This window comes from Mustela nigripes, chromosome 5 (assembly GCF_022355385.1).
Source record: "Mustela nigripes isolate SB6536 chromosome 5, MUSNIG.SB6536, whole genome shotgun sequence".
NCBI lineage: Eukaryota > Metazoa > Chordata > Mammalia > Carnivora > Mustelidae > Mustela > Mustela nigripes.
Genome location: NC_081561.1, coordinates 83,171,478 through 83,190,125, shown reverse-complemented (window position 1 = coordinate 83,190,125; position 18,648 = coordinate 83,171,478). Strand labels below are relative to the sequence as shown.

Genomic DNA, 18,648 nt, shown 5'->3' with positions numbered 1-18,648 from the left:
AGTTCTAGTCAGAGTGCTCAGCAAGCACAATGCCTGGAAAGAAGTCTTTCTTATTTTTTGCTGGTACTATCGGTATATAGATAATTCAGTTAACAGAACAAATGCTGAAAGAGTCTATCTCTTCTAGCCTCCAGTCTGTCAGGATTCTCCTGTTAACATGTTCAATTGTATGACCATGGCTAGTAAAACCTATCAATTATCAAGCCCTACAGGAAACTAAGCCTAAGCCTGACCCTAAGCCTAACTTTAACTTTGACAGTTTATCCAATAAGAAGACTAAGGCTAAAAGAGATTATGTAATATTGCCAGGGTCACACACAGAACCAAGTGTGGGGTGGCCATATTTTATTACAGGTCTATATGACTCCAAAGCCCATGCTCTAAACAGCCATATCCAGTTATTTCTACCAACTTTGATCTAAAATAAATGCAAGGAAGTATCTCTTAACCACAGTGGAGGTATTGCAAACAACATGAATAACTTCTGGCTATCTGTGTGACCTTCTGTATGTCACTTTACCCCTTTCAGAATTTGTTTTCCCATCCATTAAAGAAGGAGGCTAAACTAAGTCATGTGTTAAATCCATTCTACCCACAAAATATGATTATTCTGTGATACATTAACTAACGCTGGCCCCTGTACCATCTTTTGAATCCTACCAAACCGATGATATAGTCAGTGAACATGCAGTGATTACCTTTTCTGGGCCAGGCACAAGCTACAAACACCATTCCTCCAAATAATTTCTACTTAAGAATGTAGTTATATGCTTTGGTACAGATTATATAAAGGTTTGACCTGGATGTGAGTCAAACCAACTCTGAGTGTCTTCTTTGCTTTTTGTTTTAACTTACAAATGAAGATGTGTGATTGTTGGTTCTGATGCTGTTACTGAAAAATTTGTAGGAAGATAGGATCCTTTAAAGCTTCTAAAATGACTGTATATTGGGGTGCCTGGGTGACTCAGTCAGTTAAGTGTCCAACTCTTGGTTTTGGCTCCAGTCATGATCTCAGGGTTCTGAGATTGAGTCTCACCTATGGCTTGGCACTCAGCAGGGAGTCTACTTGAGATTCTCTTTCTCTCCCTCTGCTCTTCCCCCCTGCATTTGCACTCTCTCTCTCTCTCTCTCTCTCCCCCTCATTCTCAGTAATAAATAAATCTTTAAAAAATTAAAAAAAAATAAAGTGACCACATATTACCTGATTCCCTACTCAAGTCTTCCTGTTTATTGCTGCCATGGTGCTCTTCTCAACAGCTGGCATTAGGAAACTAGTTCTGCAAGGGCAGGGGCACATCCATCTGGTTCCCAGCTATTCGGGCATTGTCCTTACCATTCAATATGTTTTCCATAAATATTCATTCAATTAAATGTATAATTGAATTAATTTCAAAATTGAGGAGAAATCCAAGTTTTAAGAAGCCAACATCAGTTCTCAACAGACATCTTGAAATGTCAAGACTCGGACTCTGTCCCTCTATCAGTCACTCACTTATGCTATGCTCCCCACTAGTCCTCAATATCTTCATCTATGAAGCAAGAAGGAAGGTGACAAAAGATCTCTTACAGCTCCCCACATCTCTGATCCTTTCAACTCTACTAACATGTGATTTAATAGAGGTTTACCCTGGACATCTTGATTTTATGTAGACCAGAGGTTGAAACTGAAATACTTGCTGGGCCAGCAGGAAACATAAATAAGCAAAGTGGGTTGGATGACAAATTGTCTTAAGCAATTCACAGTCATAAAGACCAAACCAAAAAATATTAAAAAATCAACAAAAATGCAAGTGAAATAAAGCCTCCAAAAGAAGAACATTTGTCTACTTGATTGGAATCACAATGTTCTCAGGAGCCAAGATTAGTCCCTATGTTCCATGTCATATGAATGTAATTAATGTTAAGCTGCTGAATTATGATAAATCATTAGTTCTTTCAGAACTGTAAGACTTAGGATCTCTGTTGAAATTCTTTGACGAATCTCTTGACAAGACTCTTGCTGTCCTTGTGTACACTGTCAGGTTAGTGATACCAGATACACAGAGTGTGAGATGTTTGTTGTAGTGAAATAGCGTGGATGAATTCTCATCCTGCCATGAGCAATGTGGAGGATTAGCCCAAAGTTGGAGACTTGAGAACCCACACCTACCTACCCCCATTTACAACTGTGTAAGTGTCTCCACTAAACACCCAAAGATTATATGGTCTGGGTAGGTCAGAGATGAAGCAAGTGCCACCAGAAGGACTGTAGATACAGCACATGAACCAGGCCCTAAGTATGCTCCACAAGCCCGCCATGTTTTCTGAGGCACAGGGTAGAGTGATTTCTTTAGCTGCCGGGGACTATGGACAGTCATGGCCACAGCTGACCATTCTTCTTGGTCCCCAAATTCCAAATCTCTGAAATATTTAGGACTCCTCCCTCTTTCCCAATTTCTGGTCACCCCTCAAATTTTACAAAATCATTACAGCTGCCCTTCATAGCCATCCCTCCCTTCCGATTTTCACAGTGCCCTCACTCATTGTGCTCTTCCTCAGTGTTTTCCTGACAGCACAGCAGCTTCCTGATCTCCTCAGCTTTGGTCCTTTGTGACTCTGGTCTTTCATACAAACTGCTAAGGCTCTTGAATTCCCTCAGAGTGAAGGATTCATTGACATTCAAAGCATTTCACCATCTGGCTTCTACCTAGTTTCCAGTCATTTCTCCCATGAGCTTTCTATTCCCATGAGGTAGTTCCACCAAGAGTTGCCTAACCATGCCTTATTAAGTTTTGCTCCCACACCTTTGTTTGTAATTTCCCCTCCCACCCTGCATGCTTTTCTACTGCCTGTCCACCAATCCAGTGTTGCCAGTATTTTCCAAACCTGCTCAAGTCCTCCCTGTTCCTTAAAGCCTTGCTCAACAACTTTGCCCACACTATTCATTCCTTTTTTAAAAGTGGACAAAATTTAATAGCTATACAACATTCTTCATGTTGGATTTAGAGGAACTTAATATGAGGTTCCATAGACATCTTTGTAGATGTTTATGTCCTGTTACCAAAATCACAAGGTAAGGACCTAGTGATCAATGCATTTCCATTGTGCCCTTATAACAATCAGGGTAGCCCCTTGGTGTTCAACAAAAGCTTAATAAATACTTGTTGGATATAATAAAGCCATCTGAGAGAAAAAAAAATTAGGAAGACTTTTCTTCCCCTGGGTACACAGAACTGAATTTAAATTTAATATTTGCAGAATGACTTTATATCCTGTGATAGTATCTAGAGGACATTTTCTAAAGCCTCACTAAAGCAATTTAAGAAGCAAAAACTTATATCCCTAGATATAAAGTGTTCTTGCTTACTTTTGAACATCATGTAACCTGAGTTGGGAGAGACGCAACTTCCCTGGTTAAGAACAAACAAACATGTTGAGAGTTTCTATTGTATTTCAGGGAGAATTAATGACTTTAGCAGTAAAGTATACTGCATACTTTAGTAGCATACTGCTAAAATCATAAAAAGTCATACACAAATTACAAATAAGTCTAAAGTAAATCAGGGACAAATCTATACATTCTTATTAATTTTTCCTATGTCATCACCACAAGTGATTTTTAAATTATTCATATATGCATGTATATGTATTTATTGTGGAGCAATGTTCTTCAAATCGGGATAAGATGGAATGAGGAAAGGTGACCATAATTGTTTCCTTTCTGGCAACCCTATGGATATTACAACTTGTCATTAATTGAAGGCATTTTGTAAAATTAAGATTTGGCTCATTTCTCATATCAGTGGAATATCTAATGATTTGTTCACAGGTTCATTTCCCAGAGCTTGTTCAAAATTTCTGAACATCTGACATCTTCCTAGATGTGTTAATCTGAAGCACCCTACCTTTTAGTGTTAAACTACTTCTATCCTTAGTCAATTGCCCTTATCTTTCTAATGTTCTAATGTTATAGTTACTTACGAAAGTACTTCTAGATCTCAAAACTCTAGGGAATAAGCATTCAGCAATGACCTTCTAGAAGTAATCCTCTTTCCTTCACCTTCACTCTAAAACTTTCTATTCTATTAGGCAAGGAGATTTTCCCTCCTTTCCCTCCAGGGACGTATTAGAAATAAGTTGAAAGATGGTACCTCTTCTATGAGAAAAACATATTTTTTTTAAGACAACCTCCCCCCAAAACCTGTAAGGATTTAAATAAGTGTGACTAAGTCCCATCAACTTTGTTGAATTCACAGTTTTAAAGGATCTCTTTCTAAATCGTCAGTTCCAAGTTGCTCTGTATGCAAAACAGTGCAAGAGATCATTTTGTTTTTTGAGAATGTTTATGCTGCCATTTATTAAATAAACTTTAACAGGCTTCATTAAATTTTAATAAATCTAATTATGGTTTGAATTGTCGGTTGTGGTAATGGCATGTGGTTATAGGGGGAAAAAAAGTCATTACTTAAAAACATTCTAAAGAAATTGCAACTGAAGTGTCACGATGTCTGGTATTTGCTTCACAATATTCCAGCCTAAAAAAGAGGGGAATAGATGAACTAAGACTGGTAAAATGATAAAGTGTTGAAAACTGTTAAAAGCTGTATGATGGGTTCATAAGTGGTTATTATACTGTTTACTTTTTTGTGTGCTTGAAGTTTTTACCTCAGTAAAGAGACTTAAATATCATGACGAAGAGAGGCAAAAAAGAGGCCTGCCACCCTGGAAATGGAAGGCCTGGGTGAGACAGAATGACTACTCTGAAATATTTGAGGAAATCATTTCCCAAGGAGAGCAGATATTCTAGGCAGCTCAAGGGTGAACTAGAACAAGTGAGCAAAATTTCAAGGATCCAGATTTCAATTCAACCTGTAAAGAACTTTCTAACAATTGGAGCAGTATTTTAATGGACTACGCTATCCCTTCGAAGGAATTTATATTGAGGCCTCTTAGTGAAGTTGGAGGGATTTTTGCATTGCTGCTCAGAATGTCATGTGGTCCATACATTCTTCTTATTTTTCCTGGAGATTTAAATTTTCATGATTTTTCTTTTTTTTACCACAATTTAACTTCTGGAATCATATTTCCTATCAATTAAAAACACATTACACTACCAGAAAACTCCATGAATAAAATGTAGACTCCTTCCATTTTTATTCATCAAATATTTTATGTACCTATCTGATCTATTCACAGGTGTAGGAGGGTGACTGATCCCTTAATTTTTGTGTGTGTGGTAAGAACAATTACCATGAAATCTCCCCTATTTACAGATCTTTTCAGTGTATATTACAGTAATACCAACTTTAGGCACAATGCTGTTCAACAGATCTCTAGAAATTAATTATCTCATGTAACTGAAACTTTATACCCACTTCCTTCTCTTCCTCCTTCTAGCCAGCCCCTGGCAAGCACCATTCTACTCTCTGATTTTGCATGTTTAGATAGCTCTTAGAAGTAGTATCATGTAGCATTTGTTCCTCTCTGTTTGCTTTATTTCCCTTAGCCTAGGTTAATTGGCCTTGTTGTGGATGGTGGGATTTCCTTCTTTTTTAAGGCAGAATAATATTTCATTGTAGGTATTATACCACATTTTCTTGATCCATTCGTCTTTCTATAGCCTTGTGGGTTGTTTTTATCTCCTGGTTGTTGTAAATGATGCTGCAGTGAGCATAAGGGTGCAAATAATTCTCTGGGATCCTGGTTTCTACACGTTCTTTGCTAGTAGTTTCCACCAAGAGAAGGAGCCTGTGCCAGGTTGCAAATTGATTCATTGCTTCTTTTAAAGTAAAGACCTGCTATGGAAAGGAAAGTTCAGCAGACCTAAGCAAAGTATTAAGTGACATTTTTGAGTATTTTGATTGTTGCTGCAATGGAAGGAATTCATCCATGAAATAATCATAGGGACTTTTCACGAGTAATCAAATTTAGATATAAAATATATCTTCTATATACAATAATATAAAATCTATAATAAACACTAAAATAATATAAACATCTATAGATACAAAAGACATCCTCTAAATTGAATGTCCTTCTTACCCTAAGATTTCTATTTCCCTAACTGAAACTATTTTTGAAAGCCACACATCACATGAGTGTGAAGTTGCACCCAAAAAAAAAGATTAGTGCTATTCCCTAGAAATTGTTGTGAGGAATCTATTATTTGGATATGCCCTAGGCAGAGACGTTAGGTTGAATGAAATATATATATATACACACATATATATATGCTAGTATTTTAAAAATATAGATTCTGTTACGATTATAAAATAAGAATTCATTTTATTTCTTTGTTTCAAGTTTTTAATTAAGTTCTCATTTGTTAACATACAGTGTGGTGTTAGTTTCAGAAGAATTTATTTTAAGGTGCCACTGAATTAAAAATAATTCTCCCTTATTGTGTATTTTCCCAAGTATATATGCTAAAAGTACCTTCTCTATTATGTAGAAGTCCAAAACACATTTCATGTGGTAAGTGTCTTTACATTAATACATTGCTAATCTTACAAGGCCTCTGTGTACAGCTGTATAGTTTGCACACTGCAAAAAGCATGGGATAAGGGAGCTATCGGAAGCTGAACTCCAGCTCCCATGTGGTTATCCAGCCATGAGTCCTGGCAGTGAAACTCTGTCAGGTCAAGGGTTACCCACAATCCCAACTGGCCAGGAGCTGCCATATGCACTAGCTTCAGCCTTGGAATCTTGCCTATAGAACTGTAGGTTGGAAACAGATGAAACAGTGAATCCATTTTCACATCTCTTCTTTTCTCCTTGTTTTCAAGGCGAAAGAGCCATGTAATCATGCCAGCATCCTGACCAAGCCTGACCCAAGAACCTTCTGGACTAATGATGATTCAGGTATTATTGGAAAAATACACTCTCACCCTGGGATGTACAGGAAGCATTTGTAGTAAAGCAGTACGCAGAGGCAAGGTTTGGGGGGAAACTGTGTTTTGCTTATTTGTTTGTTTGTTTGTTTATACCTAGTCTAACACTTGACTATACTTCACAATCAATTATATATATATATATATATATATATATATATATATATATATATTATATGTACACAGGTACATGTATATAAAATACAAGTCCCTTAATTTTATCTTATGTTTTAGTATGTAAAGCATATATATGATCAGGCATAACTTTATAGAGTGTGAAGTATCTTCAGGCATTAGGGGCAACAGAGGAATGAGTCTCTTTCCTGGACTGGAGGACGGAGGTAAAGGATAAGGTGGCCAAATACTGGAAGTTTCTCTTCTAGAGGAAGAAGTAGATTAAAAAACCCAGGGGGAGTCACACTTGAGAATACTTAGCGGAGGGTAGGCATGACTTCTATCCAGGGGTATAAACCTAGTCAGAATCAGAAGAATGTCACTTTGTGAAATCAGAGAGAATTTGCTTCAGGTTGTGTAATTAAAAATCACTCTCAGAAAAAGAGTATGGTATGGAAATGCAAGGCATTTTTTTCCTTTATTCACAGCTGAGACACAAGGCCTAATTGTGAGAGGTAAAGATCCAACTACAAATAAAAAGAGAAAGTTAAGCCAAAGGAGCTAAAATATCTAAGAGAGTGTTACCAGAGCTTTCACCTTTTCTAATTAAAATAGGATCTAATTCAATAGAGAGCAGTAGTAGAGTAGGAGAGATAATACCTCATATTTGTATTAGGCCTCACGGCTTTATGAAGCTCATTCACAAGAATTCATGTGTTTTTGGCAACCCTGTGAAACAGGAGGGGCAGCCTATCCACCTGTCCCTGTGTGAGAGATAAAAATCAGACCCTGAAAGAGGCTGGCTGACAGAGCTAATGCTCATGACCAGAAAATACCAGAGCTGGGAGTAGGTCGGAGAGCCTGCTGGCCCAGTTCTATAACATGCTTCCTCAGAAGAAGCTGTCTTATGAGAACCAACGTGGGCTAAGTCCCTGCTTTAATCTTTCCTTTATAAAAGAGAGTCAGAGACTATGCCCATTAGCAGAAGCTGGAGGGGAGCCTAAGAAGGAAGTACAAAACCCTCTCATGCCTTTTTTCAAAGACAAGTCTTAGAGTCTAAACTTACTATCAATTTCCTCTGTCAAAAAAAATGATTGTCTTGTTTTCTGCCTTTTGAACAGAGATGAAAAGCATGAAAGTGAATTGGCCTATTTATGCTATCATTTTGGTCCATTAGTAATACAAGCACAGAATAAACAAGCCATCCACTGGCTAATGCCACTAAGACCCGCCGCACATGTGTTGTAAAGAAGCTATGTAGAACAAGACATCACAATTAAATAATAAAAATGGTTCCTAAAATTATGTAGAGGCTGGAATAGGAAGGAAATCTGTACAGAAAATAGTGTTCAGGCACTTTCTGGAGCTGGAAAAATTATGCTACAAGAAAAACTAATGCAAGTGAAGGGCTGCCTGGGTAGCTCTGTCGGTTCAGGTCATGATCTCAGGGGTCCTGGGATCGAGTTCCACATCAGGCTCCCTGCTCAGCGGTATGTCTGCTTCTCCCTCTCCCTCTCCCTCTCCTCTGCCCTTCCTGCCTTGCTCGTGTTCTCTCTCTCTCTCTCTCTTCTCTCAAATAAATAAATAAAATCTTGAAAAAAAGAAAAAAAGAGAGAAACTAATGCAGAACATATAAAGAAATAGCAATAGAAATACTTCAAATCTACACATTTAAAAAACTTTTTTAAAAATTATTTTTGTGTCATCAGTGGGGGTACAAAGATACCATGTTCCCTCTGAGGTGGCTCATCTAGCAAAGAGCTTTTCCAGTAACCAAGTCCAAGACTAGGGTTTATGTCTAGTGATTTTGGAGGGAAGGGAGAGGGGTTCACTGTTCAGTCAAATCCCAACACAAGGATATTAAGATCTCTAACTATGGGGTGGAATTATCTTTAATTTTTTAATTAAAATTATCTTTAATTTAAATTATCTTTAATTCAATCAATTTTCATCTCATATATTTCAAAGCTCTGATACTAAGCCATAAATTTTTATAAGTTATAGTTTTCGGATGAATTGATCATATCCCACTTTATCTCTGGTAAAAGGTTTTGTTAAAAGTCTGGCGTTTTTATTTTTTTTGTTTTTTTCCTGATATTAATATAGCCAAGCCAGCCTTCTCAAGCCTAATCTTCACATGGTATATCTTTACTATCCATATACTTTCAACTTACCTGTCTGTGTCTTACAGTTAAAGTGCTTCTCATATACACGTCTTATAGTTAGGTTTTCCTTTTAAATCCTATCTGAAAATCTGTGGGGTTTTTGTTGTTGTTGTTGTTGTTGTTATTTGGAATGTTTATATCTATACCTATGTATAGCTATACAATGGGATATTATTCAGTCATTAAAAAGAATATGTATACCGCATCATTTTTATCCATCCATCTAGGGATGGACACTTAGGTTGCTTCCATATCCTGGTTATCATAAATAATGCTGCAATAAACATTTTATGAATGCCTATATCTTTTCAAGCAAGTGTTTGTGTTTTCTTTGGTAAATATCTAGTAGTGGAATTACTGAATTGAATGGTATTTTTATTTTAAGTTTTTTGAGGAATCTTCATACTGTTTCCAGAGTGGCTGCACCAGTTTGCATTCCCACCAACAGTTCAAGAGGGTTCCTTTTTCTCCACATCCTCATCAAGGCTCATTATTTCTTGTGTTTTGATTTTATCCACCCTGACAGATGTAAGGTGATTGCAGTTTTCCTTTGTATTTTCGCATGATGATTAGTGATGTTGACTATCTTTTCAAGTGTCTGTTGGCCATCTCTAGTTCTTCTTTGGAAAAATGTCTATTCAAGTTCTCTGTCCATTTTTAAATCATATCATTCAGTTTTTTGGTGTTGAGTTGTGTAAGTATTTTGGATACTAACCTTTTATCAGATATGTTATTTCACATATCTTCTCCCACTTCGTTGTTATGTTGATGGCTTCCTATGCTGTGCAAAAGCTTTTTATTTTGGTTTAGTCCTAATAGTTTATTTTTGGTTTTGTTTCCCTTGCCTCTAGAGACATTGATAATATTGCTAAGGCTGATGTCCAAGAGATTCTGCCCCTGTTTTCTTTAAGGAGTTTTACGGTTTCAGGTCTCACATTTAGCTTCCATAAGTTCCATAAAAATTTTAGGATTAGTTGGTCTGGTTCTGTGAAAAATACTGTTGGTATTTTGACAGGAACTGTATTGGATCTATGTATTGCTTGGTGTAGGAGGGACATTCTGATGATATTAATTCTTCTAATCCATAAGTTCAAAATACCTTAATATAATATGTCACCTTCCACTGCCTGCTTTAATTTTTTTAATCTTTGGTTTTTGTCCGTTTGACTCTGATGTGTCTTAACTAGAGTCTGTGTTCTTTAAGATGTAGACCCCTCAGGTTTATGAATTTAAACATCCTTCTTGTCTATTAGTAGATTTCTTAGAATTTGAATCTGAAGGATGCAATGATTTCTGCTGTGGATTCTACACTGCCCCGTGTCCTTTGTTCTTCGGGATATCAGGATTTCAACTAAAACTTTTCCTAAATGCCTTCAATTCTATTAAGTGTAAACACCAACTAAAGCAGTTTTAGCCATCCTCTGCAACATGCAAACATGTGAGCCTATACATGGTCCTTTGCAAAGGCAGTGTTCTAGTCACAGCAAGAATTTTGTTATGGGAACTTTTACCACCTCCTGAAATAATTGTGATATCATTCCATCATTTCCTACAGCAAATATATTACAGTGAATGGCATATTTCCATTCAAAGCTAGTCATCATCAGAGTATTTTACTTATTTGACTTAATGTATAGTCCCTAGATACACAGTTTAAGTAGAGTTAACTATTAGGGGTAATTAGTCCACACTGATAGAAAGAGATGCCAAATTTTAAAATTATTTTGTTTTGAAATAAAGGTTTACTGAGGGTCAGCGCACCCTGAAATCTGGTGGGATTGTCTGGATATTTCATACTCACCGTCTTTTTGCATGACTATCGGAAGCCAGGACCGGCTCGCTCAGTTGCCTCGCACAGCTATGGTAGCTGGAGAAACAAAAGTAATTTTAAAAAAGTTTTTTTGAACATAATATAGAAGTGGCATCTCATCATGGGAAAGAAATGGAAAATAGAGAAAGGAAGAAAATTAATCACGCGTAATCCTCCCGCCCACGTTTGTTTTCATTGGACTGGACTCGCGCACATTCCCAGCATTTGTCCTGACAATAGGCAAACAGGCTACACAAGTTTAGGCTCTTTCTTATTTTCTTTGTTTTTAGGCTTTGAAACTCGAGTTGTTTTTTTGCACACCTTTGTTTCTCAATTGCTGGTCCTGCAGTGGCCTGTAACGTTCTCTTACATTAGAATATCAAGGTAAGATGAGTTCTCCACTCTTTCAAAATGGGCATTTTTCCCAGTCCTCATACTGGCTACACAGATAATGCTCTTTGCTTAGAGGAAGTCGGATAATGAAGTGGTTAAACAATAAGGTTTCTTTTTGCAAAGGCCATGATTTTAACTGGGCACTTGATTTGCCAGGTGCGAAAATGGAACCCTCTGATATTCTCTCTGGGCTTTGATTTAAAGTCACCTTTTCACAAGAAAATGTAATTTTTCCCTTGGGATGTTCAAAATGTCTCTATTTCTTTCAAGCTAAAAATTAAAGACCAAGAAATCATTATTGTGAAAATTTTTTCCAGAGGGAAGAAGAAATGATTTTTTTCTTCTGTTTTTCAGGATTATTCTTTGTTTCTTTATATTTTCTAATGAGTCATTACATTTTAAAATTCAGCCCAAATTTCTGGGGATGTAGAAATCACCAAAAAGTGGCAGATTCATATGTATTCAGGAGCAGTAATAGTTTATGTACCAAATGTAGAAACAAAATGATTCACAGTTTAAAAACATATGGACTACAGAAATATTTCAGTATTTCAGAGAATACGTAAAATTAGATCATTGAATTAATATAAGGAGAGGGAGGACTTCATTACATAGATTTTAAAAAGTGAAAAAACATAATTTTTAGACTTTTTTTCTTAAAAAGCAAAATGGTCTCATATTTATATCTAGAAAACAGTTGCTTCACCCCTCAAAGTATGGCATTATCTAACAAAACAGAAAAATGTGATACAAGTTAAACAGGATCTGCTTACACGGAAACTTTCTATCTGATACATGCTAGCCAGTGTAGACTTTGCCTCTTGCCATTGAAGATAAACCATTTGGTAAAAATCTATGGATATGTGAAAATCCTGTAAGTGGATTAACCTTATTTACTCAGGTTCTAACCACAGAAAGGTAGCTATCTCAGTAGTAAGGTCATCATACCCAGAGTGAGGAATTCCAGAGTTACCTAAAGCCATCAATGGCACCAGAGCAGAGCTAGGCTTTGGAAGGACCAAGAACACAATCATAAGGACTTTGCACTTGATGGGGTTTGGACTGACCCTATTTCTGCAACTCAAATGTTTCAAAATCCCAGACTTGGTATTAATTTCCTCTATCATAGATTGGGTAGCCATAATCATCCTGGGTTTCCTGAACCACATCTCTTTCAGTCAATTGGGCCCACTCACATGACAGCTAACCAGCAAGCCCTTTGGCCAGGCTTTCCAGTGAGCATGTGCAGAGCAACAGGAAATGGCTCAGCAGTTCACCTTCCGGTGTGGTTGTTGCTGAGCTCCTGAGAAGGGCCCCCGGAGTTGGCCACCAACCTCAGTGCTTGTTACCCGGTGTGACTTGGACAAACGGTTTCACCCTTCTGTACTTCCCCTTCTTTCACCTGCAAAAAATGGGATATTTATAGTAGATCACAGAGTTTTGTGAGGGTTTAAGGAAAGAATGCAGGTAAATGTACTCAGAACTATATCCAGCATATAGCTTGGGGTCAACTTATGTTAGCTCTTCTTACTTGTAGAAAGAATGATGTCATTTAGACACATCTGAACACAGATAGCCCTGCTCTATTTAGGGCTTACAAACCATGGGTTGAAAGAATATATTTTATTTTGTCATTGCTGTTACTGTCTCTTACTTCACTGGACCTATAGCTTGTTTTTTTCTTTCTGGACCACAAAGTGCATTATTCACTGTCAACCGTTATCTGGTTCCCCAGACACAAGACTGATAAGTTTCCTGAAAATAGACATATGGCTGGACATAAAATCCTCAAATTGGAAAGAACCTTAGACATGGCCTAGTCATTTAGATAAAATATCACCTTCTTCAGCAAGGATCTGTTAAGCAAAAAACACTTCATTTTCACATGACTTTAACCTTTTCCCATGCTTTAGAGGGTTCCAAGTTCAAGGACGAGTTATTTATTCCAGTGAGTAGCAGAGTATCATTTCAGAACTCCTCTGTTTAGAGTCTGCTCATCTAGCATTTAAGCCATAGTTTGATGGCAAAAGTTTATCAAACCCAATCCTCCTGATTGTCCTGCTTCCAAATGTGTGCATATGTGACTGTAGACTCAGGTCAGCTCAGCACAGAGAAGCCCCTTCCTCTCCCTCAGACTGTGGAAATTATGAGTTTAGCTTTCTGAAGCTTTACAGTTGGAGCAAAATCTGTTTCTGCCTTTGTTGAACTCACAATTGTCTCTTCGTCTGTGTGATGACCAAAATTGCTTGTTATTGTTGCTGTTTTACCCAAGGCTGAACTAACAGTGTTTCACAATGGCTGATTTTTCTGATTCCAGAATTCTTTTTAAATGTGGTTCACACACTACTTCCTTGTGCCTATTTTATCCAGATCATTCATTTAATGTCTAAGATCTTTGATTTTCATGTTACTATTTTATTAAGGGCATTTTATTATGGCTAAAAATAGTACCAGAAAATTTTCTCCCTTAAACAATGCGAGTAAAGTACATTAAATTCAACTTCATAGCTTTCACAGTTACTTTCTCACATTTTAATGGATATTTTGCTTTATTAGTTTACTTCAGACTAATCAGACAGATTTTTTAAATGTAGTGGATTTGGGTTGCAGCTGATGTGAAGATGTCCTAATGTAGTTTATTATTTTAAATATGCTGAAATAGTCTGCCTCTAATAGCTTTGCTTTTGCCCAAGAAGAGGTGTAATACATGAGACAATATTTCAGGAGGTTATATGCTATCATAGGAAAAGCCAATGAAAAAAGGGCTTGGGATTGTTGTCTTAATAACAGAAGCATTTTATTTAGTTAAATATAAACATAGTTTTCAAAATTCGAAGAAAAATTACTTTTCAATTTTATAATTGTACCTTATAAAGAGAACGGGTCAGTGACTGATAATGCAAAATAAAAATAGTACCAGAAATATCTCAGGGATGAAAGGGCCCATGAAAAGGGATAGAAAGGGGGGTATTGGGAATGGAGCGGGGGGATGCACGGTGGCAGGAGGAGCATGGGGATATGGCGAAGTATACATACCCAGGATGCTCAGACTGAAAACAGAATTGGAATTTAGGTCAGGGAGCCTCCAGCAAGTCCATCTGTAAAATGGAGAGATAGTGGAAGTAAATCAACTCTAAGTTGCTTTCTTATTCAGAAACTCTTATTTGTTGAAGACTCCAATTGATAGTGAAAATGAGGTCAGGGAAAAAAAAAAATAGCTCAGTGTGAGTTGGGGCCTTTGCACAGACTTCAGTGAACAGTGTAGCCCTAGGGGCCCAGCTTTCCCTCCTCTAAAATATGTGGCACTGGGTGTTGTATGTAAGTGAAAAATCACTGAAATTATACTCCTGAAACCAGTATTGTACTGCATGTTAGCTAAAATTTAAATTAAAAAAAAAAAAAAAAAAGGAAAGAAATACGTGGTGATCAGCATTTCCACTGATTAAAATTTTGGTCCTTAGAGAAAAATTTTATGGGAATAGTTCATCTGCGCTGTTCTTGTAGGTATAACATTACATATAACACTTGCCTTTTCTAATTGTCTTCCCATCCCTCACCTCATCTGATCCTTCCAACTGCCCTGTGGGATTAACAAAATGGGTGTTAACCCAGAGGATCCTTGAAGAAGTTAAGTGTTTTGCCCAGAGCTAAATGTTGAGTCATAAATACTAAAAGACAGAACTGTTATCAGATCTGGAAACTCGTCCAGCTCTCCTGCTACAACTTCATGAAGGTACGAAGGGAACTTTGTAATGAAAGTCACTTGAATGTGGACACAATGTTTGAGGAAAGGACAGAAAGTCAAGAATGAGATTCAGACTGAGATGTGGTCTTGCCACAGGTTGGGGGAGCTGACAAAAGGAAGAAATTAAAGTAAGTTTGGGCTTTGTCTTATAGGAGGGAGGTATAATGTTTCCCTTCCTACCCAGCACTCTGCTGGGTTCTATGAGGAAAAGGAGCAACGGTTTTCCCCTTATACGTTCAGGTAGATAAACCGGACAGACACCTGTAGGATATGAACAATATAATGTAAATCCAAGTTAAAATAATTATAGCTGCCTAGGGATATGTGAAGGACTATAATTTGGAACAGAAGGTAAGGCAGATTATTTCACTGGTGTAAAGCAGATCTTTCAGTGTCAGAAAAACCTAGATTTGCATTCTGGTTTTACCTTTTCTAGCTATGTTGTATCACACAGCTAATGCTAACCCCTTTAAGCCTCAGGTCTTAAGAACATAGAGGGGGTAGTAAGTTCTTCATATGCTTCTTGGGAGGATCAAATGTGAAATTGCATTAAAAAAAACCAAAAAACAAAAAACAAAAACAAAAAAAAAACCAGAACACTAAAATATAGTGCCTGCCACTCAGAGTAGTCATTCAATGTTAGCTATTGTAATAGATGTTCTATAGGACTTACAGAGAGGAACACGTTCATTTCTGCTTATCCACATGCCCCTGGTAACACCAGGTATGCTGGAGTTAGAACAAGTAGAGGAGCTAGTCCTTTAAAAAAAAAAAAACTCCATAAAAATAAATAAATAAATAAATAAAATTAAAGTTAAAAAAAAAAAAACAACTCCATGAGGATATTTGAACATGGCTTATAAAATAACTCTATTAATTGATGTCGGTTGACCACGGTAGGGATCGCCTTGGAAGTAGAGTGATTCCAGTGGAAAAAATAAAGAAACAAGAAACAAGCTCGAGAAATGGGTTAGCAGGAACATTGTAGGGAGGTTCATAGCTCCTAAGGGCCTTTTCACACTGATAGAATCTGATCATGATTCTATGAGTACCAGGAAGTGGGAACAGCAGTGCTGGTCAAATAAAAGCCCTACGTTTCCCATTAATACCATAGTTTCAAACACTAAAACAAAGAGAAAAAGAGAATTTCGCATGGGGGCTGTGAAAGGTCCTCCACACACATGAGCACATGACTACAAGAGAACGAAGGTAAGTCGTGGTTGGGTTATTTTTAGAAATGTCAGGGAGTCTGCAATGATCTAGCTGCATGACTTTATCCCATCTCTTTGTGAGACAGATTATCCGAAAGTAGTCAAAATCAGAAAGGGTGGCTCTGGGAAGAACAATAATTGGCTTATGTGGGATAGATAAGATGTCAGATCCCCAGTTCATGTTCTAACAAGGCTTCCTGTGTTAGATAGTCTTATTTCTGGAAGTAACCTACCTAGGTCTTGTATGTGTGTTCTTTGTTCTTCTTTGATATCTTGATGTAAATGCATTTTTTAAAACATTCAAGTTTTAGTATTTTTATAATATGAATGTCATACACAATGTAGATTCTGTATCACATACAAATACATATAACATAATGCTAACCCTGTATAACTGTTATAAGAAAAAATATGGGGAAAAAATTACAGCCCTGACAGACCTTATAAGATCCGCATTAACCTTACAGAAACTGATAATCCTAAAGAAAATGAAAATCCTGAGAAAAGTAGACAGGAAGTGGGAAGAAATAAGAAGGAGGCAGAGGAAGGTGGTAGCAGGGGCTTAGACAAGAACTGTGTGTGTTGGGCTCATTCCTGCCCTTTGGTTTTTGTTCCCATTGTAAAAGGAAAAGTCAGAAGGCAGTGGGCCATTAGTGATGCTTCCAAGACCAGCTTGGGGATGTAAAGGTACAGTATTTACAATGTGGTAAAGAAGAAAAACAATGCTTTTGCTCTTAAAAGGTAAACTCGAGGCTTATGAAACAGGACTTGACAAACTAGATTTATGTTGGTTATATAAAAAGATATATAAACAACACGATTTGAAGAATGAATTCCAAGCAGGTCTATCATGATGATCTATGCCTATGTTTTTTTGATTTTCAAGCAATATTTTATAAATTGTGAAACAGAACCCTTGTAGATACTGACAGTATTAGTCTTATCTCTTTGGAATACTCATTTGCTCTAAATGAGAGTAGAGTACAGTGGAATTTTAAATATAAAGCTTTATAAACAAATAACATTACAGCAACTTCTCTAAGTGGCCATATTGATTTAGAAAGTGAGACATTTTTCATGATACCTGTCATTTGTTCACATCTAATTTCTTCTCTGTGATGTTCCTGCAGTCTATACAAAGCTTCTTTTCTTTTTTTTTTTTTTAAAGATTTTATTTATATCTTTTGTGCAGTCGTGATTATGGAAAAAGCTTGGTGTTATCTACATACACACACACACACACACACACACACACACACACACATAACAGAAGCAGTTAATATATCTGAAAGTCTTAGCCAAACCATCAAATCATTCTTTTAGGACAACCAATCTTATTTGTTAAAATAATTCTGTAATCACAGCTCAAAAACAAATAGTACTATCAAAAGTGTCTGAGGGTATAACCCCATACGCTCTTAGAAAATTTGGCAATGACAACTAATCATGGTTCTGATCCAGGATATAATAATAAAAAACAAAAATAAATTACTCCCATTAACTCGCCTAGAATAAATATCTGCCATTGCAATGTGTTACTTAAGTGAAGGATCATGGCTTTTAATATGCTCCTTAGGGTTTTAAAGAGGAGTAAGTAGGAGAATTTATGGTGGGCCCAGCAGAGAGACTTACTCATTAAATATGTCCAACACTTACTGTACATTGATAATGTGCAAGGCATATGTTAGGAAATGAGGGAAGACAAGTGCACAAAATAATCCTCCTTTTTTCATGTCTCTAATTACTAGAAAAGTACAGACATGTGCACAGATTCCTACCAACCCTGCTCAGCTGAGGGGGTCTCTACTAGTGGGGATGAGACCATGGAGTTACTGGTGGTCTTCAAGGTTGGGGACAAGCTTCAAAACTTCCCAGTAAGATCTGTGGAAAATGAAGGCCTGCTCTATCTTCCAACATTCTAGGAATAACCAACCATGGAGGCATAATGGACGCCTCCCTACGTCACGGATATCAAGAAGCAACATTTTCTTGGGGCTTTTTGAAGCATCAGAAGGACTCAGGTGCCATATTCTAGTACCCAGAGTGTTCAGCAACCTCAAATTGCCAAGTTGGGGTTCTGTTGTGTAAAACATAAAATATGTTTTAGGTGACCCTCTGAATTTTCCACAGAAAATTATCCAGTGCTAAGATAATGCCTTCCATACTTTGATTCGATATTTTTCAAATACATTAAGTGGGTGGTCAAATAGTATAGTTAGGGCATCACTAATATTTCTTCGAATTTTTGCTTAGTAAGCTGATGCAGTGCCCAATTTTCACAGGGTTACAAAGAATATTGTAAATTATTAGCTAAATGAAGAGTGGGAGGAAAAGAAAAACA

At 37.0% G+C, this 18,648-nt stretch overlaps 1 protein-coding gene across 1 annotated transcript in view; it reads left to right on the top strand.

The window, feature by feature from the left end:
- The window catches only part of SGK1 (serum/glucocorticoid regulated kinase 1), a 108,202-nt gene that overhangs the window by 70,150 nt on the left and 19,404 nt on the right, over nucleotides 1–18,648 (top strand). The window contains exon 3 of the mRNA XM_059400758.1: nucleotides 6,765–6,840. Within this exon, the coding sequence (XP_059256741.1) occupies nucleotides 6,765–6,840 (76 nt within the window). The remainder of the gene's footprint in view (nucleotides 1–6,764; nucleotides 6,841–18,648) is intronic.